At 49.5% G+C, this 18551-nt stretch overlaps 1 protein-coding gene across 2 annotated transcripts in view; it reads right to left on the bottom strand.

Annotated features, from left to right (window-relative positions):
* The window catches only part of fbxw7 (F-box and WD repeat domain containing 7), a 119178-nt gene that overhangs the window by 63756 nt on the left and 36871 nt on the right, over window positions 1-18551 (bottom strand). For both annotated transcript variants that reach the window (XM_062517637.1, XM_062517645.1), the window contains exon 3: window positions 10580-11506. In XM_062517637.1, coding sequence (XP_062373621.1) covers window positions 10580-11437 — 858 coding nt within the window. In that variant the 5' untranslated portion in view covers window positions 11438-11506. The remainder of the gene's footprint in view (window positions 1-10579; window positions 11507-18551) is intronic.

Raw genomic sequence — 18551 nt, 5'->3', positions numbered from 1 at the left:
TTGGACAGTCAGACATAAAAGATGCCTTAGTGGGGCGAGACTTAAAAATGCACAGCTCTGGCTCCATCTAATAATTGCCCTAATGCCTGCAGCAACACACACTTACATGCCCCCTCATTCACATAAACGCCAAACAGTCTGCAGCAGACAATGGGGCAGGCAGACATGTGCCAGTCTAATCCATGGTCGTCTACAACAATGCTGCCTAGCTCAGCCTACAGTTGAGCAAGGACAGATGCAATGGACGGTGAGGAATTTCCCTGCATTCTAAATATACCCTCACGCACGGGTGACCAAAGGCAGAGGAACACTGACTGGACATCCGTGGCGTCTGTCCCATGCGGGTCTGCAGTCAAGAAAAGACATTCGTGTGTGCACTGTGCAGGGGGCCCACGGCTGCCATCTCACCAGCTCAGTGGTTTGGCACATTCTGGTGGCCACTGTGTCCAGGCTGGCAGAGGCCCAGCAGCAGATGGGAAACGGCTCGTTAAGGAGGAAGCCTGGGATTGAGCTCCTGGGCGGAAGGAACAGCTGCAGTGGCAGCAGCCGGCCGGCGCTCCATCTCTCCGGCTTCTGCCTCGGCGCTTAACGTCTGCACTAACTGATGCAGGGTCAGTCTGTGTGAGAGACTTGCAGGGGAGGACGAGGAGCAGGAAGGAGGATGGCTCATTCAGATGGCAGATAAGGTGGAGAAAGAGGACCAAAACTAAAGCACCTGTCGGGTCATTGGTGCCCTCCAGTGGATGTATGCAGAACTTTTTTGTGGTAGGAAGAAGGCATCTCCCTCCTCAGTGATGCTTTTTAGAGTGATGAGTTATAAATTAACAAATACTGTCAGAAAGAATGTTTTTTTTTGTCTTTATATTTTTGGATTTGGTTCTTAAAAGCAGCACGCCAACCTTTAGGGTAATTAGCTTATTTTCTGTCGACCTCACAGATAGGAGGATACTCTTCTCAGTGAATGTGACAGCCCAGTCTGACACGGTAGCCTAGCTTAGCATAATTCACTGGAAGTGGATAAAACCAGCTAGCCTGTAGCTAACAGGGAGCTGAACACCAGTGTAGTTGAAGTTGAGCGATGTCCAAGAAGACTGGAGTCGTTTCTGTTCCATTTCACCTCAGCCTCCTCACTACAGTCTCCCTCCCTCTCGCTCTCCACCACGTCTCTGCGACAGTCACGAGGTTGCATAGCAACAGCTGGCTAACGGGGGTTTCTTCTAAAAGAGTGTCTCTGAAGAAGAGTGTGAGCATGGCTGGGCTGGCTCTGTGTGGCTGTGTGGCTGTGTGTGTGTGTGTGTGTGTGTGTGTGTGTATGTGTGTGTGTGTGTGTGTGCACAGAGGCGGAGGAGAGCGGTGTGACCCACTCTTCACTCCCACAAAGGCAGAGGAGGTGCGACGCTGCGGTCGCGGGGCTGCGGTCGGAGCGGTTCGGCGCACATCGGCGTCACAAGTGCCCGCCGGAGCAGCGAGGTGCCAGCGGCCGCCGGGCACACCTGCTACTGCCACGCGCCGCCCAGCGTTCCGCTTCCTGAGCACATGCTGGGTGGGAGAGGAAGCCACCGCGTCCCAGCGCAGAGAGGGTGTGGTGAATTTACGCACAAATGGGCAGATGTGCATGTGTGTGTGTGTGTGTGTGTGTGTGTGTGTGTGTGTGTGTGTGTAGGAATGAGTGTGTGGGAGGGGGCAAGTGGCTGCATGATAATGACAATGTATCAGGCTGTGTGTTTGTTTGCCTCTCCCCTGCACCATTCTAGCAGAGCTTGGCAAATGTCACCTTACACAGGTGTGTGTGCGTGAATTGTGAGCAACAGTGTATCATGCACATAGTTAGTCTGAATCTTCCTGGCCAAACATCCATGCACATCGCACACACACACACACACACACACACACACACACACACACACACACAGCTCACATTCTCAACCAGCCAATTCCACAGTGTAGAGCCATCAAAGACAGCAAGGGGAAGATGTTATGTTAAAATGAATGTAACCTGCCTCAAAAGCCCTGGACAAACTCTGATCCATTACAGAAACAGAGCAAATAACTAAACCTCAGAAATACATAATGAAGCGGGTGATCAAGGCAGGTGTCTGAGCCGCATGTTGAAAGAGCCAAACTTCAGTGGCCATCTGCCATGTCACCAGTTAGAGCCTGCCCACCAAATGTAGCGCGCGGTCACCCTCACCTTCCGCACCAACAACTGCTGAATCATCCGACAAGTGAGCATGCTTGGTCACCAACTGCCACTGGTCAGAAACACCAGCGGCAGCAATTATTAATGCCTCATTGGAACTCATTTCTAACGAGGTGCCACTTCTGCCAACAGCTTTTTTACAAATGCAAAAACTTATATTCATGAATGTATACGCATAATCATTCCTTTCTGGATATATCAGACACTGCCAGACTATGTGTGAAAGTGGAATGACAACATACAGTACTATATACGATATACTGAAGACTCGCAGAATGAACAATGCAACTTCAAGACCTGCAGACGCCCACAAGTGAAGCTTTACGTCATAAGTGTTTCTAGTAGTGGTGGGGGAAAAAATCGATTCTGTTCAGTATCGCAATATTTTGTGCATGCAATTATATCGATACGAGTAGCTCAAGTATCGCAATACTTAATTATATAATTTAATTATCTATTTTACTTTTATTTGAGGCGAGTTTACTCAGGGTTTACTCTGATCACATTACATTTGTTAGATAGATAGATATATAGATAGATAAATACTTTATTGATCCCCAAGGGGGAATTTCAATATATTACGCTCTCAAGGTGACGCTTGTTGTGGCGTTTTATTGTCCATTCAACGGCAATTTCAAATCGAAAGTGTGGGTGTGTTTCGGTTCTCAACAAAAAGCAAATAGTAAGGACCTTGATATGCACCATGCCATGACAAAGTGAGTTGAACAGTGTTATTTTCCTTATTTTTTGTAATGCCTTCGAACAATATGAGAGACATGAATAGCAATATATCGCAGAATCGAATCGCAATACTTGTTGTATCGCAATGTGTGTAGAATCGCAATAATATCGAATTGTGGCCCAAATATCGCAATAGTATCGAATTGTCATTCTTTTGCCAATTCCCACCCCTAGTTTCTAGTAGCATCACACACACAGTTAAACACTGATAATGGAAGAAATATTTTCCTTGCAATCAGCAAAACACACAATCAAACTCAACACATGGAACAAACTTGACTGCTTATGGTTTCAACAATGTTTTCATATGGAGTAAACTTAGATGGAGCTAGAGTGGATGTGTGTATTCCCACACATCTACTCACACTGGGTAAGGGCAAGGGCTATACATTTTGTGTTGGTGCTTGAAGTGCAAAGATGCCAAAGACATTCCCCCATGGTCCACTTTGAGCACTTAGGATTCCAGAGACAGCCGGGAGAAGCCTTGAGTGCTGGGGCTGCCCTCAGCACACTGATACACACGTCCACAACTGTTCCCGAAACACTGTGCACCACTCAGCATAGAAACCCACATCCAGCTTGTGGCACGATCAAAGAACAGCAACAGCCAGATTCACAGTTTGATTCATAGACAGTGCAGGTAAGGACACGTGTGACAGTACAGTGACGACTTCGCTCAGAATCACTCTGTGCTATATTCGATATTAGGGAGGCTAGGCAACCTGAGCCACAGGCAGGCAGCTGGGCTGGGGAGTCGGCCCTGGCAAGGGACTCGCAGCCTTGAAGCCGGGCCTGCGGGCCCCAGGGAACCCGCGCTGCCACAGAGAAGCCATTCTTAATTAAGCCATGATGAAAGATTTATCCAGCAGCCTGTGAAGTGATGGCACTACATGCTGCCTATACAGCAGATGTGCCGGAGACGCAGGGGGGGCCCGGTCTGGCTCACCACGCCAGGGAAGCCACCAGGAGCACACACATGGCCAGAGGAGAGGAGCCCAGGGAACGGGCCTTCACTCATAAGCCACCAGCAGCCCAAGTAAAAGCAAGACGGCCACTGCCAGGAGGGCCTGTAAGGGCACTGGCCAATTAGAGAGTGGCGAGCGCTGGAGCCAGGAAATGAGGTCGTGGGCCCCTTTTGTGCCGCGGAGCTCTGATCGGCCCACCTCAGCTGGAGTTCCCACTCAAAGAGGCGTTGGATGTGGGGCGGGAGGAGAATCATACTCTGCTCTTTAATACCACATGTTATCGCCGCCTTTAAGCCACTTAGCGATCAAATGACTGCTCCGTGCGGGCTGCTAATTCTGCAGCTAATGAGAGCTCTGCTTATCAGCGGGCGAGAGCTCCGACGGTGGCACAGCGACACGGAGGCAGCCCACGGCCAGGGAAGGCAGAGAGGTGTTGGTGCCCGCGGCTCCGCCGCCAGAGAGAAGTGAGGCTAGCTCAGTGTCTCTCATTAGAGCTAATGCCCGCTTCTGCGATCAACAGGACAGGGATTAGTGGCCTGTCTGCCCCGACACCACTTCCTCTTCTCACCCACTGCGCAGGAGGCCCGAGCGGCTACTTCCCTTTTCCCTTCACGCCCAGGGGAAATGTTGCTTCCCGGTCGTGGTGCATCAGAGACTGATTAGAGACAACGATTGACCGCAGAGTTCTCGCAGCATGCCCTCCGTGTCTTAATTAAGCACTGGTGGAGAGGCGAGCAAAACACAAAACAAACCCTGTAAGAGTAGTGCCTGCACTGGGAGAGGACGTGCTACTTTTGATACTGAGGCAACACTAACTATACCAGCAGTAGACAAGAGAACAATATTCATGCTCAGGTTTACAGATGAACATGTTTCATCAAATAAATAGAAAATCACTTGCCCAAGGAGTCAAAAAAAAACCCCAAAAAACTTGTCAGGACAAGGTAAGGTATAACACGTTAGTGTTTTTGGATGCCACACGACCCAAACAGCAAGGTGAAGGACTTGGAAATATACTAAGAGACATACTGAATATTCATGTTCACTCAACCAAGTGAGATTGCCAAAGCGCACTCATTAAAAGCAAACAGAAATAACAGCGACCCTATTTGAATCATTCAAAACAGACAACTCATTAATCTTCTCATTTGGAGATGGCGGGCTCATCAATAAATCTTTCACTTCTATCGCAAAGCTGGTTGTATACTCCACTTTAGCTAGCATGTGCGACATCGAGATAGAGCGAGAGAGAGAGAGAGAGAGAGAGAGAGAGACGATGTCAAATGTGTTTATTTGCACTCATAAGCCAGATAAAGCTCATTTCTTCTGAGATAATGCCCCTCTCTGGGTATAGCTGGAGCTTGCGCTGAAATAACTTGCAGACTTGCTATCATACCAGACACTCAGCTGTAACCTTGAGCACTGAGTCTCTCCATTTCAGAACTGAAAACATTTTTAATCATCTGACCTAAACTTGCTTGAGAGAGTCAAGTCAGACGCAGAAACACCCCGAGGACTGACCAAATCCAATACAGTTCTCTCTCTTTCACGAGAAACTGAATAAGACCTTTAGTCCACTAACACTCAGTCAGGCTGCAGGTTGCAAGCCCCCTCCTAGTCACAGGTGTAACAGCCTGCTATAAAAAGATTGCGCAGAGCATCAAACCAGGCATCCCATGGCCGGAAGGGCCTTGGCATTGATGGGTCGGCACATTGTCTGGAGTCGCTCTGGGTCCAAAATGGATCCAAACAATGTGACCAACACACACGTAATGCACACTAGCACAATGTATGGCGCCCATTCTCTTTGTCAAACACCACAGCCATTCAAGCATTCAGATACAAAGAGATATGCAGCCGCGCTCACCCCGAGCCGCACACATGCACTGGCATGTCAGAGAGGCCCGAGAGCCTCACCAGAGGTGTGCTGCTCAACACCCACCACATTTGTCCCCCGTGTTCAAAGCGGCTAAATGTGTCCCCCTATTGTCTGCCAGATTATGGCTGTTAAAGGGCATAACCCTACACACACACACACACACACACACACACAGAGAGAGGGAGTAAAGTCTGGTCAATGGCATCCCTAAGCCATAACACATGTTTTCGAGGGTATTCTTTGACAGGGTGTGGCAGGGTCACAGAAAGGAAATACGAGGCCAGCTTTCAGCCCATGTCTACAGCATGACTTTCTTCTGCTTAAAGAGATACGACCACATGGTAGATTTATGCACATTGTGTATTGAATTTCACAGAAATGGAACTACCAACAAGAGGACGGCACACTGTATTTTACATACATGACCGTCATGGCCCAGGCATCAAAAAGCCAGAATAACTGGAGAGACCAGATCATGTCACAAACATGATTATACGGCTTTTATGCACGCTTACAAAATGTATTTCTGTCTTCTAGGGCTTATTGTAGGGAGTGGAAGTAGCCTAGTTCATGCCACAGTTTACTCTGAACTATCTGCCTTCACAAAAGCTCCGGGATTCCAGAAGCACAAAATGGTTTCTTCAAAGGATGGGGAAAAGCGCTGGTAGGAGCCTCTAGAACTTCAAGTGATGGATTAACAAATCAGAGACTTTCCTTCAAAAGTAAGATTGCCTGCGGTTTCACAGCTGAAGCTGGTTTCCAAATATGTTTTCTCAGTATAGAGACTTTGCCTCCAGTTCTTTCATGTAAATTTTCCATGGCAGCAATTCCCCAACCCCTGTGAAATATTTCAAAAGCCTGCTTTTTTTTCTAACACTGCTTTATTCATTCTATGGTGTCTCCTTAAAACCATCACAAGCCTCTCACTCTGATGGCACCAACACCACCTCAACAAGGTAATGACAACCTGGTGGCGCAGACCAAAAGCACACCTGTACTGCATACCTGCAAATTCACCTGGTGAATCCTGATGATGGAGAGATATCATATTAATAAATCATTCTGCAACAGGTACTCAGCAATCTGTGGCTGAGAAATGCATCTCAATGACAACACACAATAATGCATGTCTGTTAGCACCAAAGATTCTAGAGCGGAGCGCTCTAGAGAAAGCAGATTGCCACAACATGATGAAAAGCGTGATGAGATGGTGAAGTACTGGTCCACACATTTGAACATGAGTGCACGTGTACACAGAGCTTTGGAAAAATAAAAAAAGTAAAAAAGCCTAGCTGACTGAAGATGAAAAGATCTATTTTCAGTCCTTTTACTCCAGAACTGAGGAAAAATGTTTGTTGGAAAGAGTTTTGGAGAGTTTCCGACAAGTTAGTTGACCCAGTTATTCTCCCACATAAACCACAGCAAACAGGGTCACCTCATATGAAATATTTCTGTTGCTAGGATGTGAAGAGACAGACACTATAGCAGGGTTGAGGAGTCTTGCACAAGTTTAAGTGGCAGAGGTCAAAGTGTCGTTATCCTCACAGTCCAAGGGCAGGATTGACCCTTTTCAGGCTTGACAGATTTCATTAGTAATCCAAGATAAATCTTTATGCTGCATTTTCACAGACATCAAGACTGAGCTGAAAACAGCCACCATGGCTGTGCCATTTAGCCGACAGATTGAGCGGATCCTCCTGAGGTAAATTATCTAATCACTTTGACTCCCTAAGCTCCAGCCCAAAATATGACAAGGAATCTGTGTAGAGAGTGACAGAGACAACAGCTCCCTACAGTGCATCATTTTGAGGAGTTCAAAAGAGCAGAGCAGTCATCTCCTGTCCTGATCGTGCCTCCTCTCGGCTGCCATGAGCCTCAGCCGGAGCAGTGGCCAAGTTGCGGCATCCTCCTCCTCACCCGTCTGTGATCACGAAGGTGAGGATATGTGAGGAGAGGGGTCTAAAAGCTGGAATTGAGCCCTGGTTTCACATCAGTGTGAACGGCTACAGGAAATAACATTTTTAAAACAAAAATCACAATATACAATTAGTGTCACAGTGTCGTCAATAATACAGAAGTTCAGAGACTTCCCTCCAAAAGTTCAGAGGTTTTTCTATGTCTGGCTGATTCAAGTGCTCCCTCATCCTTTGGACGAATAGATAGATCTGGTCTGTATGTCACTTTTTGCAAAGGTACAAGGAAATTGAAGGTGCTGTGACAAGGTATGAAGCAGAAGATCAAACCACCTGACCACTCTCATCAGATAAACGTAGCCTAATCATACCACACACTCAAAGACACAGCACAGGCCACTCAAATGCAAAGGACACAGACAGTCACACATGATGATGACAGTAGATGGCAAGTAAGTAAGACGACAGACAGCAATGCCTCGGACTCAGCCTGGCACAAGCTATAAAATTAGTCACCACTGGCACTACGTGGGCAAACACACGCATGCCACATCAGACTCTGCCACCTTACACATCGCCCTCATCGCACGGTCCTTCCGCCCCACTCACCAACAGAAGAGCCACCTTCCTCATGGTCCGGTTCCCCATAGCTGGCCGTGTGTGTGTGTGCGTGCGGCGGTGGGCTCTCGGGCTTTGCCCCGTGCTCACGTCTGAACTGGAGGGCTGGGCTGAGGAGGGAGACTGCCTACTCCACTGCTGTCCGCGGAGCGCAAAGGATGGAAATGATTTTCGCTCTCGCATCCTCCCTCCCTTTCTCACTCACTCACTCACTCCCTCCCTCCCTCACTCCCCCTCTCTCTGTTCACGATCTGCTCTGTTGCCCGTCACACAAAAGAGAGAGAGGGGGGAAAATATGCACACACACACACCTGCTACATGTTAATGGCAGAGTGAGTCGCACAGGCACACACAAGCACACACATGTTCAGGAAAGGCAGGGAGGCCACATGGCTCAGCAAAAGAGACACATTCCAAAGCTGCCATCGGGGCGGCCACACAAGGACAGTCCAGAAAAGAGACTGCCCCCCTCACCCCCAGTCACAGGCTGTGCTGTGCGTTTGTGTGGGGTGGCGTGAGTTGAGTGCGCCTCGTGTGTGAACTCACACACACACACACACATACTCGTGTCTATAGGAGTGGAGTCTCTACTGGGGAAATGGAGAAGGCCACATCTGTTGCATCTATCACAAATACAATAAAATCTCTCTGTGCCACTCACAGAGTCTCTCTCTCTCTCTCTCTCTCGACCACCCTGTGTGGCCCGAGCTGTCCTGTGATTCGCGGCATGTAGAGACGGGCCGCTTTGGTTCGAGGTCATCATGTGGAACGCGTGTTCGTCACTTTCAATCGTTAATTATCCTCCTCCCGGCTAAGTTGAGAATGACTCTGAGGAAGGGCACGAGCACGATAGGAATCAAGCTCGGTTGGGAGCAGCGCTGGGATCGACGCCGCCGTCCTTGACAAAGTCAACGCCGAGAATCAAACAAACCACCAACAGCATAATTACCACCACCCACACTGTAATCACCATCTAATCTTAAGCAGCGGTCGCCTACAGAAACTTCATTAGAGTTCTGCTCGCGCGCGCCGCGCACGACTCCACACACACTGAAATAGCCTGGCTGCCACGCGGGCGCCCAGAATTCATCACCTTCTCATTCTGTGACGCGCGCGTCACCGGTGGCAGCGGACGAGAGCGCGTGGATCAAATATACCCGCAGCATTTGTCTGAAATGTCAGCCGCCGGTCGCAGCATTCAGGGCCTCGGGGAGGCGCGCCATGCATGGACATGTGGGTGAGCGACGGGGCCGGGGCCGCAGTCGAGCCGCTCGCTAACGCCGCGCTCACACACCACGGAGTCCTGACCGCGCGGAGCTTCAAGGAGTCCTGCGCGCATCTATAACAGGAAATCTAATTACTCGCTTATGACAGATGGCAGCGACCACGGAGCTGATGCACGTGTACAGTATGCCAGGGCATGGACCAGCTGCCTTACTGACTCACCACGGGGCCAGAGAGCAGAGCACAGGCCACAGCCATCACCCTGACGTCAGGACTCGCAAGTCTGGAATTGGGGAGACGGATGACGCTTGAAATTTGAATTCTTCACAATTATTCACAATAAGTCACATTCATGGGTGCAATACACAACCAATTCTATTTTCAATAGTGCGTTACTACCAGCAGAGGGAGCTATTGAACAATAAATGCACAGCAGTACTTGGGGTACTGTTTAAGCTTCAGTAAAAGTGGGAAGGTTCCCATTGCTTTCTAAAGACCCTTTTCCAGTGGTTACCTAACAGACAGGTGTCATGCCATACACGGATATGTTCCTGTCTGGGACAGACCTCTGACGGCTCCATGACCACCACCCCAATTCTTAAACCGACCATATGCACGCCAAAGGAGAAGGCAGTCACCCCACTGGGCCTCGAACCCTGTTAGTAGCTCTGAAGTAGCTGCAGCCAAACAGCCAGTGAGTGTCGTCTCCACCTAGTACACACATCAATGTCATTCTCCTCACCAATGCTGACTAGCTCATCAGTACTTTTTAACTGACACCACTATAGTGTAACAGTGCACTGCAGACAACCATTTCCTCTTAATCCAAATGGGGGACTCGCAGTTTTGCTACCCAAATAATATTAGACGGGGCATTCAAATTTTACTCTTTACATGCCTGTAAGACAAGGGCAAAGCTATGCAAATCGAGGTTTGGGCACGAGCTGCTTATCTGCTGAACTGATCCATCACAGATCACTGTCAGAGCATCACCAATGAACCAGTCTGGGCTTTTAACGGAGTAGAGATCAGCGCTTACCTTCTTCTTGAGGAGTGAGGCTGGAGTCTGATGTGGTCTTCCTGACGAGCCATCCACGTTGTCAGTAGAGTCTGCTACACTGTTCTTTAGGGAGGGGAGGCCCTCTTCCCCTTCCTCCTCCTCCTCTTCCTCCTCCTCCTCCCTCTCACTCTCGTCCGAGTTTTCAAACTCGTCACTATCCTGGTCCATCTCCTCCTCCTCCCCCTCCTCCTCGCCCCCCTCCTCCTCCTGGGCCCCGGGGCCTCCCTGCGCCTCCCGTTCTGTCCTTTCCTCCTCGGCTCTGTGCCGCCCCGCTCCTCCTTCCCCCGTGCTGCTGCTGTTGCTGTTGTTGTTCTCCTCCTCCTCCTCCTCTTCCTCCTGGTCCTGCCGGCGTTGGTCCTGCGCTGCCCAGCACGCTCCCTGCTCCGCTCCGTTCAGCTCGCCGCGCTGCCTGCGGGGGGCGCCCTCGCCGCCATCCTCGCCGCTTCCCATCTCTCCCGAGGGCCACGTCTCCTCCTCTTCCTCTTCTTCCTCCTCCTCCTCTTCCTCTTCCTCCTCATCTTCGTCGCCCTCCTCTTCCTCCTCCTCCTCGCCCTCCTCTTCCTCCTCTCCATCTCGGACAGGCTGGCTTGCTGCTGCTGCTGTTGCTGCTGCTGTTGCTTCTGCGGCTCTGGGTCGTTCTTGCTCTTCGTCCTCCAGCACGCGGTTCATGTTCTCCTCCTCGTCGGCCTCCTGGCCCGGCTGGTGTGCCGAGGCCGTGCCCGAGGCCGCTGCCACCGCCGCGCGGGCCGAGGAGCCGTTACCTCGACCCCCCGGCCCTGGGCGTGGCCGCGGCCCCCCCCTCCGCCTGCTGCCCCCCGACAGCAGATCCTGGTTCATTTCCAAAAGCCAGCTTGCTACCTCCTGCACCTTCACTAAGCTGTCTGAGGAGGAGAAAGGCTTGGCATTCTGAAAGAGAAAAGAGAAAACCTGTTAGTATAAACTTCATATACCAAAACAGACTTTGTAACCACAGCACACATCACCATTTCATGTGGTATTTGGGCCCTCAATACTCTCGTCTTCCATTAGACTTCAGCATGTTGAGGTATCAGAACATGAACAAAATTAATATGAACTAATATCATAGCTAGTGTTTCATGTTTAAAACGTATGATGGGAAATGAGAGCAAGGTGACAAATCATAATCAAAAGAGTTGAAGAATCAACTCATCTCTGTTCATTTCTGTAATTACAGCATTTGGCCACAGGGGGGCATATGAGTTCAAAGAGTGTCCAGAGTCTAGGCTATATGGAGTGAGCCTTCAGGTACTTATACTAAACTGCTCTGCACTTCTGCTCTTCAGCTGAAGCCCACAGCTTAGAGAGGGGATATAGCCTGTTCAGAAGAGGACTGGGTTTACAGGCTGTGAAATGGGTGTCCTTCACCTGAGCCACCTGGCATCAGCAGCTTTGTCATCTGTGACTCCCCCCCCCCCCCCAGTTCAGTTACAAACAGTGTGTGTATGTGTGTGTGAGAGAGATTGGTATTGGTGTTTTGCCAGGAGATGGCTAAGACCCACACACACACGCCTTTTTGAGCTTTTGCACTTCTTGGACGACAGCACACAGAAGCCTGCAGCTTATTTCTGTGTGTGCTCTGTGCTCTAGTGCACAGCTCCAGCTGAACTCCTCTGAGGCCAGGGAAGCCTTGTACAGGGAGGCCGTGATTGAAGCGGCGCCGTTGCACTCCTGGCTGATTTGTAACGCGGGAAACCCTGATTACACAAGGCTGGACTCATCACAGAGCTCAGTCTGCAGCACACTGCCAATCACACGCGCCCACGTCTCTGCCGTCCCAAACACCCGCGCGCTACTTAGCAGATTGTGTTTTATCAGTTCTTTCAGCCAACTACTATTTCAGAAGTGCAAGACCTGTTTTTTAAAATCACAACGCCTAAAAGGTAAAAGGCAGAAACAACAAGAGACTCAAGAGGATAAAAAACACAGAGGGACAAGGAGACACAAAAAGGTTTCAAGAAACTCATGTCTAAGTGCTATGACTTGATCATCAAGAAGTGAGTGCACTCATTAAAGTAATCTAATCATTCTCCAGTTCTGTTTGGCTATTTTAAGCTGAAGAAACCAGAGATAGTGGCACCATTGTGCTGTGTCCTCATGATTGTTATGCTGCAGTGGCTGAACAGTGGCAGAGATTCTTTACGAGTATACATGTTCATGCATTAAGGAGGGAGAGAGGGAGAGAGAGAGAGAGAGAGAAAGAGGGAGAGAAAATAATGTAAAGCAGATGGGCCATGTTCTCACAGCACACAAATGCACGCTTTTAATGCGCCCCTAGATAAACCCCCGAGAGTGGCTTCCCCACTTAGTGCAACTCATTTAGCTACTGCGCCACTATTTAAAACACAGAGCATTAGGCCCACTTCAAACGACCTGCAAGCAGCTGTATCTGTGTCAGAGATCCACCGGAGAACTGTGTGCATGACGGCACAGCTTGATGGAGGCCCACTTATGTGCTTCACACATCAGAAGTGCTGCAAGCTGAACTAGCCTCCTTGCTCTAGCCTATTTGACAAGAGACGGTGAGATACTTTGCATGACAGTCAGGCACACTCATCCCAGCTGCAAATGAAAGTCAGACATACAACAGCATGGTGTTTACCTGAGGTGGAGATAAACCATGTACAGTATAGCCCTATCCGGACGGGATTCGTTTCATGTGGGATAAAGTAATTATTACCAGGGGTTGTGCGAATTGCCCATTTAAGGGCTTTTAAGGGCCTGCACGTAAATGCTTGCTTGCTAGTCCAAGTGACTAAAACACTATGCAACATGCCTACATTGTTGGTCAAAAATGTTGAGTACATTTACCATCTTCTCATTAAAGTTTAAAACAAAGTTTTTTGTTATGTTCTCCTAGAGAATGATCACAACATTGGCCATGTGTGAGTGATGTGCATGAGATGGCAATCTGCACAGGCTCTCCCAGGCTAGACTACAGGAGTGAAGTCTGGGAACATTTCCCAATTCCACCAATCAATACCATCAGCATTCACTGCAGCCTCAGAGATCAACACAAAAACAATCAACAGCAATGGGTTTGGACTCATTGCCAAAATGTCAATCACCTTCACATCTGACCAGTAATCTCAGGACGGCAGCAATAAACATGCAAGTCTCTTCGCACTGAAAATTGCATAAACCTTGGCTGTTGCACTGTAACCAAGAGACAGCACTGGTCAAAGTGTGGTTATAAGATTCCGAGGACTCAGGAGAAGTGGTCGTAGAGATGACGTACGATGCAGAACAAGAAATGACACCCAACCACAAGAAACAACATCCACAGCACCAAAACCAGGCTTGACAGGAAAAATACATGGTCAAATAAATAGCATTTAGCAAAAGCAATTCCCTGATCTTACTCCTTCTGATGGCCGATCATTGATTGGTTGCCTGCACCGTAGCACACAGCAAGCTTGCCAACCACCTGTCACAGCGATCAGTGGAGAGCTCCTTTATCTAAAAACCTTGTGTGTCCTTTTCAGGCGGCCAAAGATGGAGCTGGCAATCTCAGTAAGTGAACAATCATTCTAGTAGATAATTTGTTTTTCACAGACAGCAGTGGAGAGTGGGAGAGGCCGATACACGGCCTTGAACTGCTTTTCTGGCCACATGCAGCTCCTAAAATGTTGCCACTCCCGTAGTAGGGGAGAAGTGGAATGTTCACCTGAGTTTTCTTCTGTGAGAGGTCATTATGGTGATAGAAATCGATCATGCAATGCTGACCGACACAAACAAAGTCTGGACATTTGACTTGGAGACACCAGCGAGTCGTGAAAGCAGTGTCATCAAGATAATCCCTCATGACAAGAATGATTTACTTAATCTGTGGATACGCAACACTGGGACCACGCTACCATTCAACTACCATCAGATAACAGAGCAGCCGAAGCCCGCATGACTAGGGCAACAGTATGGAACGGATACTACAACAATGCCCAGCTCCTGTTCACATCAGATTATCTGTGCGAGGGATGGCACTGCCGTCACCGCGGGAGACGGGCAGGGAAAACGGCAGAGCGAGGCGCTTCCTGTAGCCGAGCCCCACTTCCATTATGAGAGGCTATAAAACATCCGACTTTCCAGTCGAGCTCTGGCTCTTGTCCAGCCACGCATGGACACAGACAGAGCGGAAGACGGGCGAGGCGGGCGGGCGGGGGGGTGGGGGGACGGAGTGAATGAGAGTGCACTCTGTGCATGCTGAGTTCAGATAGCGGTGTGAAGCGCTGCGTGTCATTGCTATACTTATTACCGCGCCGCACACCTCTGTGACAGGTCATTTATCTGTATCTAAGGCCAGAGGAAGCCCACGTCCGGAGAGAGCACACATACGTGCGTGCACGCTCGCTCACTCGCTCACTCTCAATTTCAGTTCCACTCCCTAGCTCAGTCGCTCTTAATGGGAATCAAGTTAAAGAGGCATAATATAATAACGGACTGTCGTGTGGTTTTCTTTCTTAATTTCTGCTAGCCCCTGAAAGGTTCTGGTGTAATTCAGTTACATCGCAAAAATGAATCACAGTATTCTCCCATGGCTAAAGACAACAGGATATACAAGGGACAAAACTGTTTTTGCCCTACAGTCAAAAAGCCATGACCGCACAAAAACACATCATATTGGCAGACTGTGTTTTTTAAAAAGCACTGCTTATAGCTAAAAAATCTAGCTTGCTTTTTGAGTTGCTGACCAGCTGGCTCTTTGTGAGTAAATTTCTATGTATTGCCACTGACTGGACATAACCAATATGTACTGTAAACCACATGAAAGGAACCTGATGATATTACAGACTGTGCCCCAACCATCACAGAAGAGGGTTCCAGACACTCCAGCAGTGCCCACCCATCTCTCCAATAGCCGCTCATATCCTCGGCTGGCATGGGCACAACTAAACCTGCCCACCAGCAAACACAACTCTGACAGTAAAAAAAGAGATAGCATTTTGTGTCAGTTTCTGTGAAATGTTAGCACCTGACGACCTTGAGGAGAGAGAGAGTGTGTGTGTGTGTGTGTGTGTGTGTGTGTGTGTGTGTGTGTGTGTGTGTGTGTGTGTGTAGAGAGAGAGAGAGAGCATTTCAGGGAAGCATTACATCCATCTCCTATTGCAGTCCACCAGTCCCCTGGGACCTGTAGCTCATAGCAGCTACCACGGCGAGCGGAAGGCTATGAATAGCCCACTTTGCCCTGCACCTTACTGGAGAACAAAGTCTCCGTAATTAGACTTGAGAGTTGCGTGTTGTTATTGTTGTGGAGACAATCACTGTGGTGCGCAGGACTGGATGGGCACACGCACGCTAAGGCATCCTGGGAAAACGGCTGGCAAGGGGGTAGACCGGATGGCAGGGGGGGGGAGGGAGCAGTTTCATTCCATAGGAGTTTAAAATAGAACCTTAAACACGTCCAGCAGCGCTACTAAAGAGGAAATGACTGGGCCACAGAGCCCCGGGCAGGTGTACCGGCCAGAGTTGTGCTGCTTGTGCTCAGATCCGTGCCATCTAGCAATCTAGCTGGCCAGCCCGTCTGGAACCCAGCGCAACGGGCTAGTTATTTCATTAAAAGAGAGGGAAAGATGAAATCAATATCAAATGCAAGGGAATAACAAGCAATCTGGGTTGACCAAACAGGATGCTCTAATTCAGATGGCTCTGGATCCAGAAAATCTCATAAACCATCTGGACCATCTGGAAAAGGCCGACTCCTGCTGAACGCCTGCTTTTGCTCTCTCGCTGCTTTCGTGTGATCCGGTGAGGAGTTGAGGAGGAGAGGCAGTCTCAGGTCCGTGTCCTTGACAAACGTCCCTCATGTTCCCACTGGGGCAACACTGTGGCTACTGTGGGGGTGGGTGGGGGGGGTGCAGAGGCGGGGGGGGGGGGCATCCGTAGAGAGGACAGCTGTGGAACTGGCCCTCTATGGCACCGATGTGACTGACCCACACACATCAAAGACTATTTTGTTAGCCTTGTTTTTCATGAGGGAATGTGACATGTCCTCATCTACAACAAGTAGGCCATCACAATAGGAGTAGGCTAATAAATTAATTCTAGAATCAATTAAATAAAAAACAGGATCAGACAGTATGCCGGCCCACGACTAAAAGTTATCAGCCAAAACGAGTTGGAAATGAAACGCAATATTGCAGTTTCAAACCCTGGTTCAGAGTCCCATGCATAACCAAAAGATGCAGTTCCGTTTCCACCAAATCTGATCCGCTAAAAGCTCTGTTCTTTTCCCCCCCAGAGAGGCTAGATTACAGCTTTTCCTTCCTTTCCTAATCAGCGTAATTGAAAGTGGCCTGGGCTATGCAGTCTCTGCAGTCAGCAAAAAGCAACAGCGTGAATGTGCGATGACACTCACGCGGTGCGGTTTCCATTAAGGCCTGCAGTGCCTGCGAGGCGATTTATGAAACGGGGCTCCCGCACCAGGGAGAAGCAGGCGCAGAGCAAATATCTGTCCGCCGCGGTTATCCGGAGGCATTTAGCACGGCGCACACCTGAGGGCAGGATTTCAAAGGACATTTTTTATCGGAGGTGATTCAGCTGCTGCTGCAGTGCATTTTCTGGATTCCAGCTGCGGCTCGACTCGCTAAATCACACACCGCCCACCGCCACGCGAGCTTCAGTCTCTCATGATTACCGCAACAGGTGGCGTCTCCTATGCTGCACCGAATGCCATCTTCAAAAAAGGTCTGCTTGCCGAACATCAAAACATCCGACATTAAACACAACAATCTTGCGCATTAACAGCTGAGGGAGCAGCCAGCCACACATACAATGAAAAAAGGACAAACACCCTCTCAAGTTCATGTCTGGTTGGCATCGCCATCATCCGGTTTCACGTGCTTTAAATAGCACTCCTCGGCCACCAATCAATGCAGGCTTTTTTACCACTAGAACGGGTCCTCTTCGGCCCCTGAATGAGGCGCCAGCGTGCGAGCATATGGGCTTGCTGGTGCTGGAGCCGCGTCTGGACGGGTCCGTGTGGCCCAGAGTGCTGCAGCTGATCAAGACAGCTGGACCAGGGCTGCAGCCGAGAGCTGGAGAGCCAAGTGCTGAATGCCCCAGACAAAAGGCACAGCTGCAGGGGGGGCGGTGCTGCAGGAGGCCTGAGAAGAGCACAGGGTGCACACACACACACACACACACACACACACACACTCTCACAAACAGAGGAAATAACACTGACTAACTCTAAGTGCGCATGAGTACAAACTACTCATCTATTCTCACACACACACACACACACACACACACCTCCAGTCAGTTACCTGACCCTATGGCAAATGCAGAGCAGCAAGCTCATATCCACTTAAGCCTATTCTTTTTCTGGCTTTAGCTCTGCATCTGCTAAAAGGAAGCCCTGGGTGGTTAGGAATGACTGCTTTTCCCTCCATTTCCACAGCCATCTAGTGGGCACATGCTCGTCATCTCCACCAAATGTCCATTAGAATCCCGGCAGCATAATGAATGGCCATCAGGGCTGTGGGTATTTAGCATCCCTAATCTGCGGCCCATTTGTACTCGGCCTTAATAGCCGTCCTCTGTGCGGCTGAGTGGAACTCGCTCGGAGATTGTCTGCTTTGTTTATTTTTTATTTATCTCTCAATACTGCTTTGCGTCCATTTCTCCTGCAAGGGCCCCCGCGCTCTGGGTGAAAGAGGCAGACCAGTGGCTAAGCAGATGTAAACTGGCAGAAGATTCATTACCGAGACAGATTGGGACGGCGCTCGGCTCGTTTATTTCCACCCTGCTTGAGAGCGGGTGACGCGCGCGCGCCCGGCTCAGCTTGAGCCCAATCTGCTCGAGAAAGAGGTGATGAGGAAGAGATGTTCATAAACAGGCGCAGGTAGCTGCTCACGCAGCCTAATGCCAATTACGCCAGCGCTCAAATTACCACCTGTCTCAGGCTAATCAAGACACAATCACCGTGACGAGTGGG

Source organism: Sardina pilchardus, chromosome 2, assembly GCF_963854185.1.
Source record: "Sardina pilchardus chromosome 2, fSarPil1.1, whole genome shotgun sequence".
NCBI classification, from domain to species: domain Eukaryota; kingdom Metazoa; phylum Chordata; class Actinopteri; order Clupeiformes; family Clupeidae; genus Sardina; species Sardina pilchardus.
Note: the sequence above shows the minus strand (reverse complement) of the source record. Positions and strands in the feature narration are given on the sequence as shown.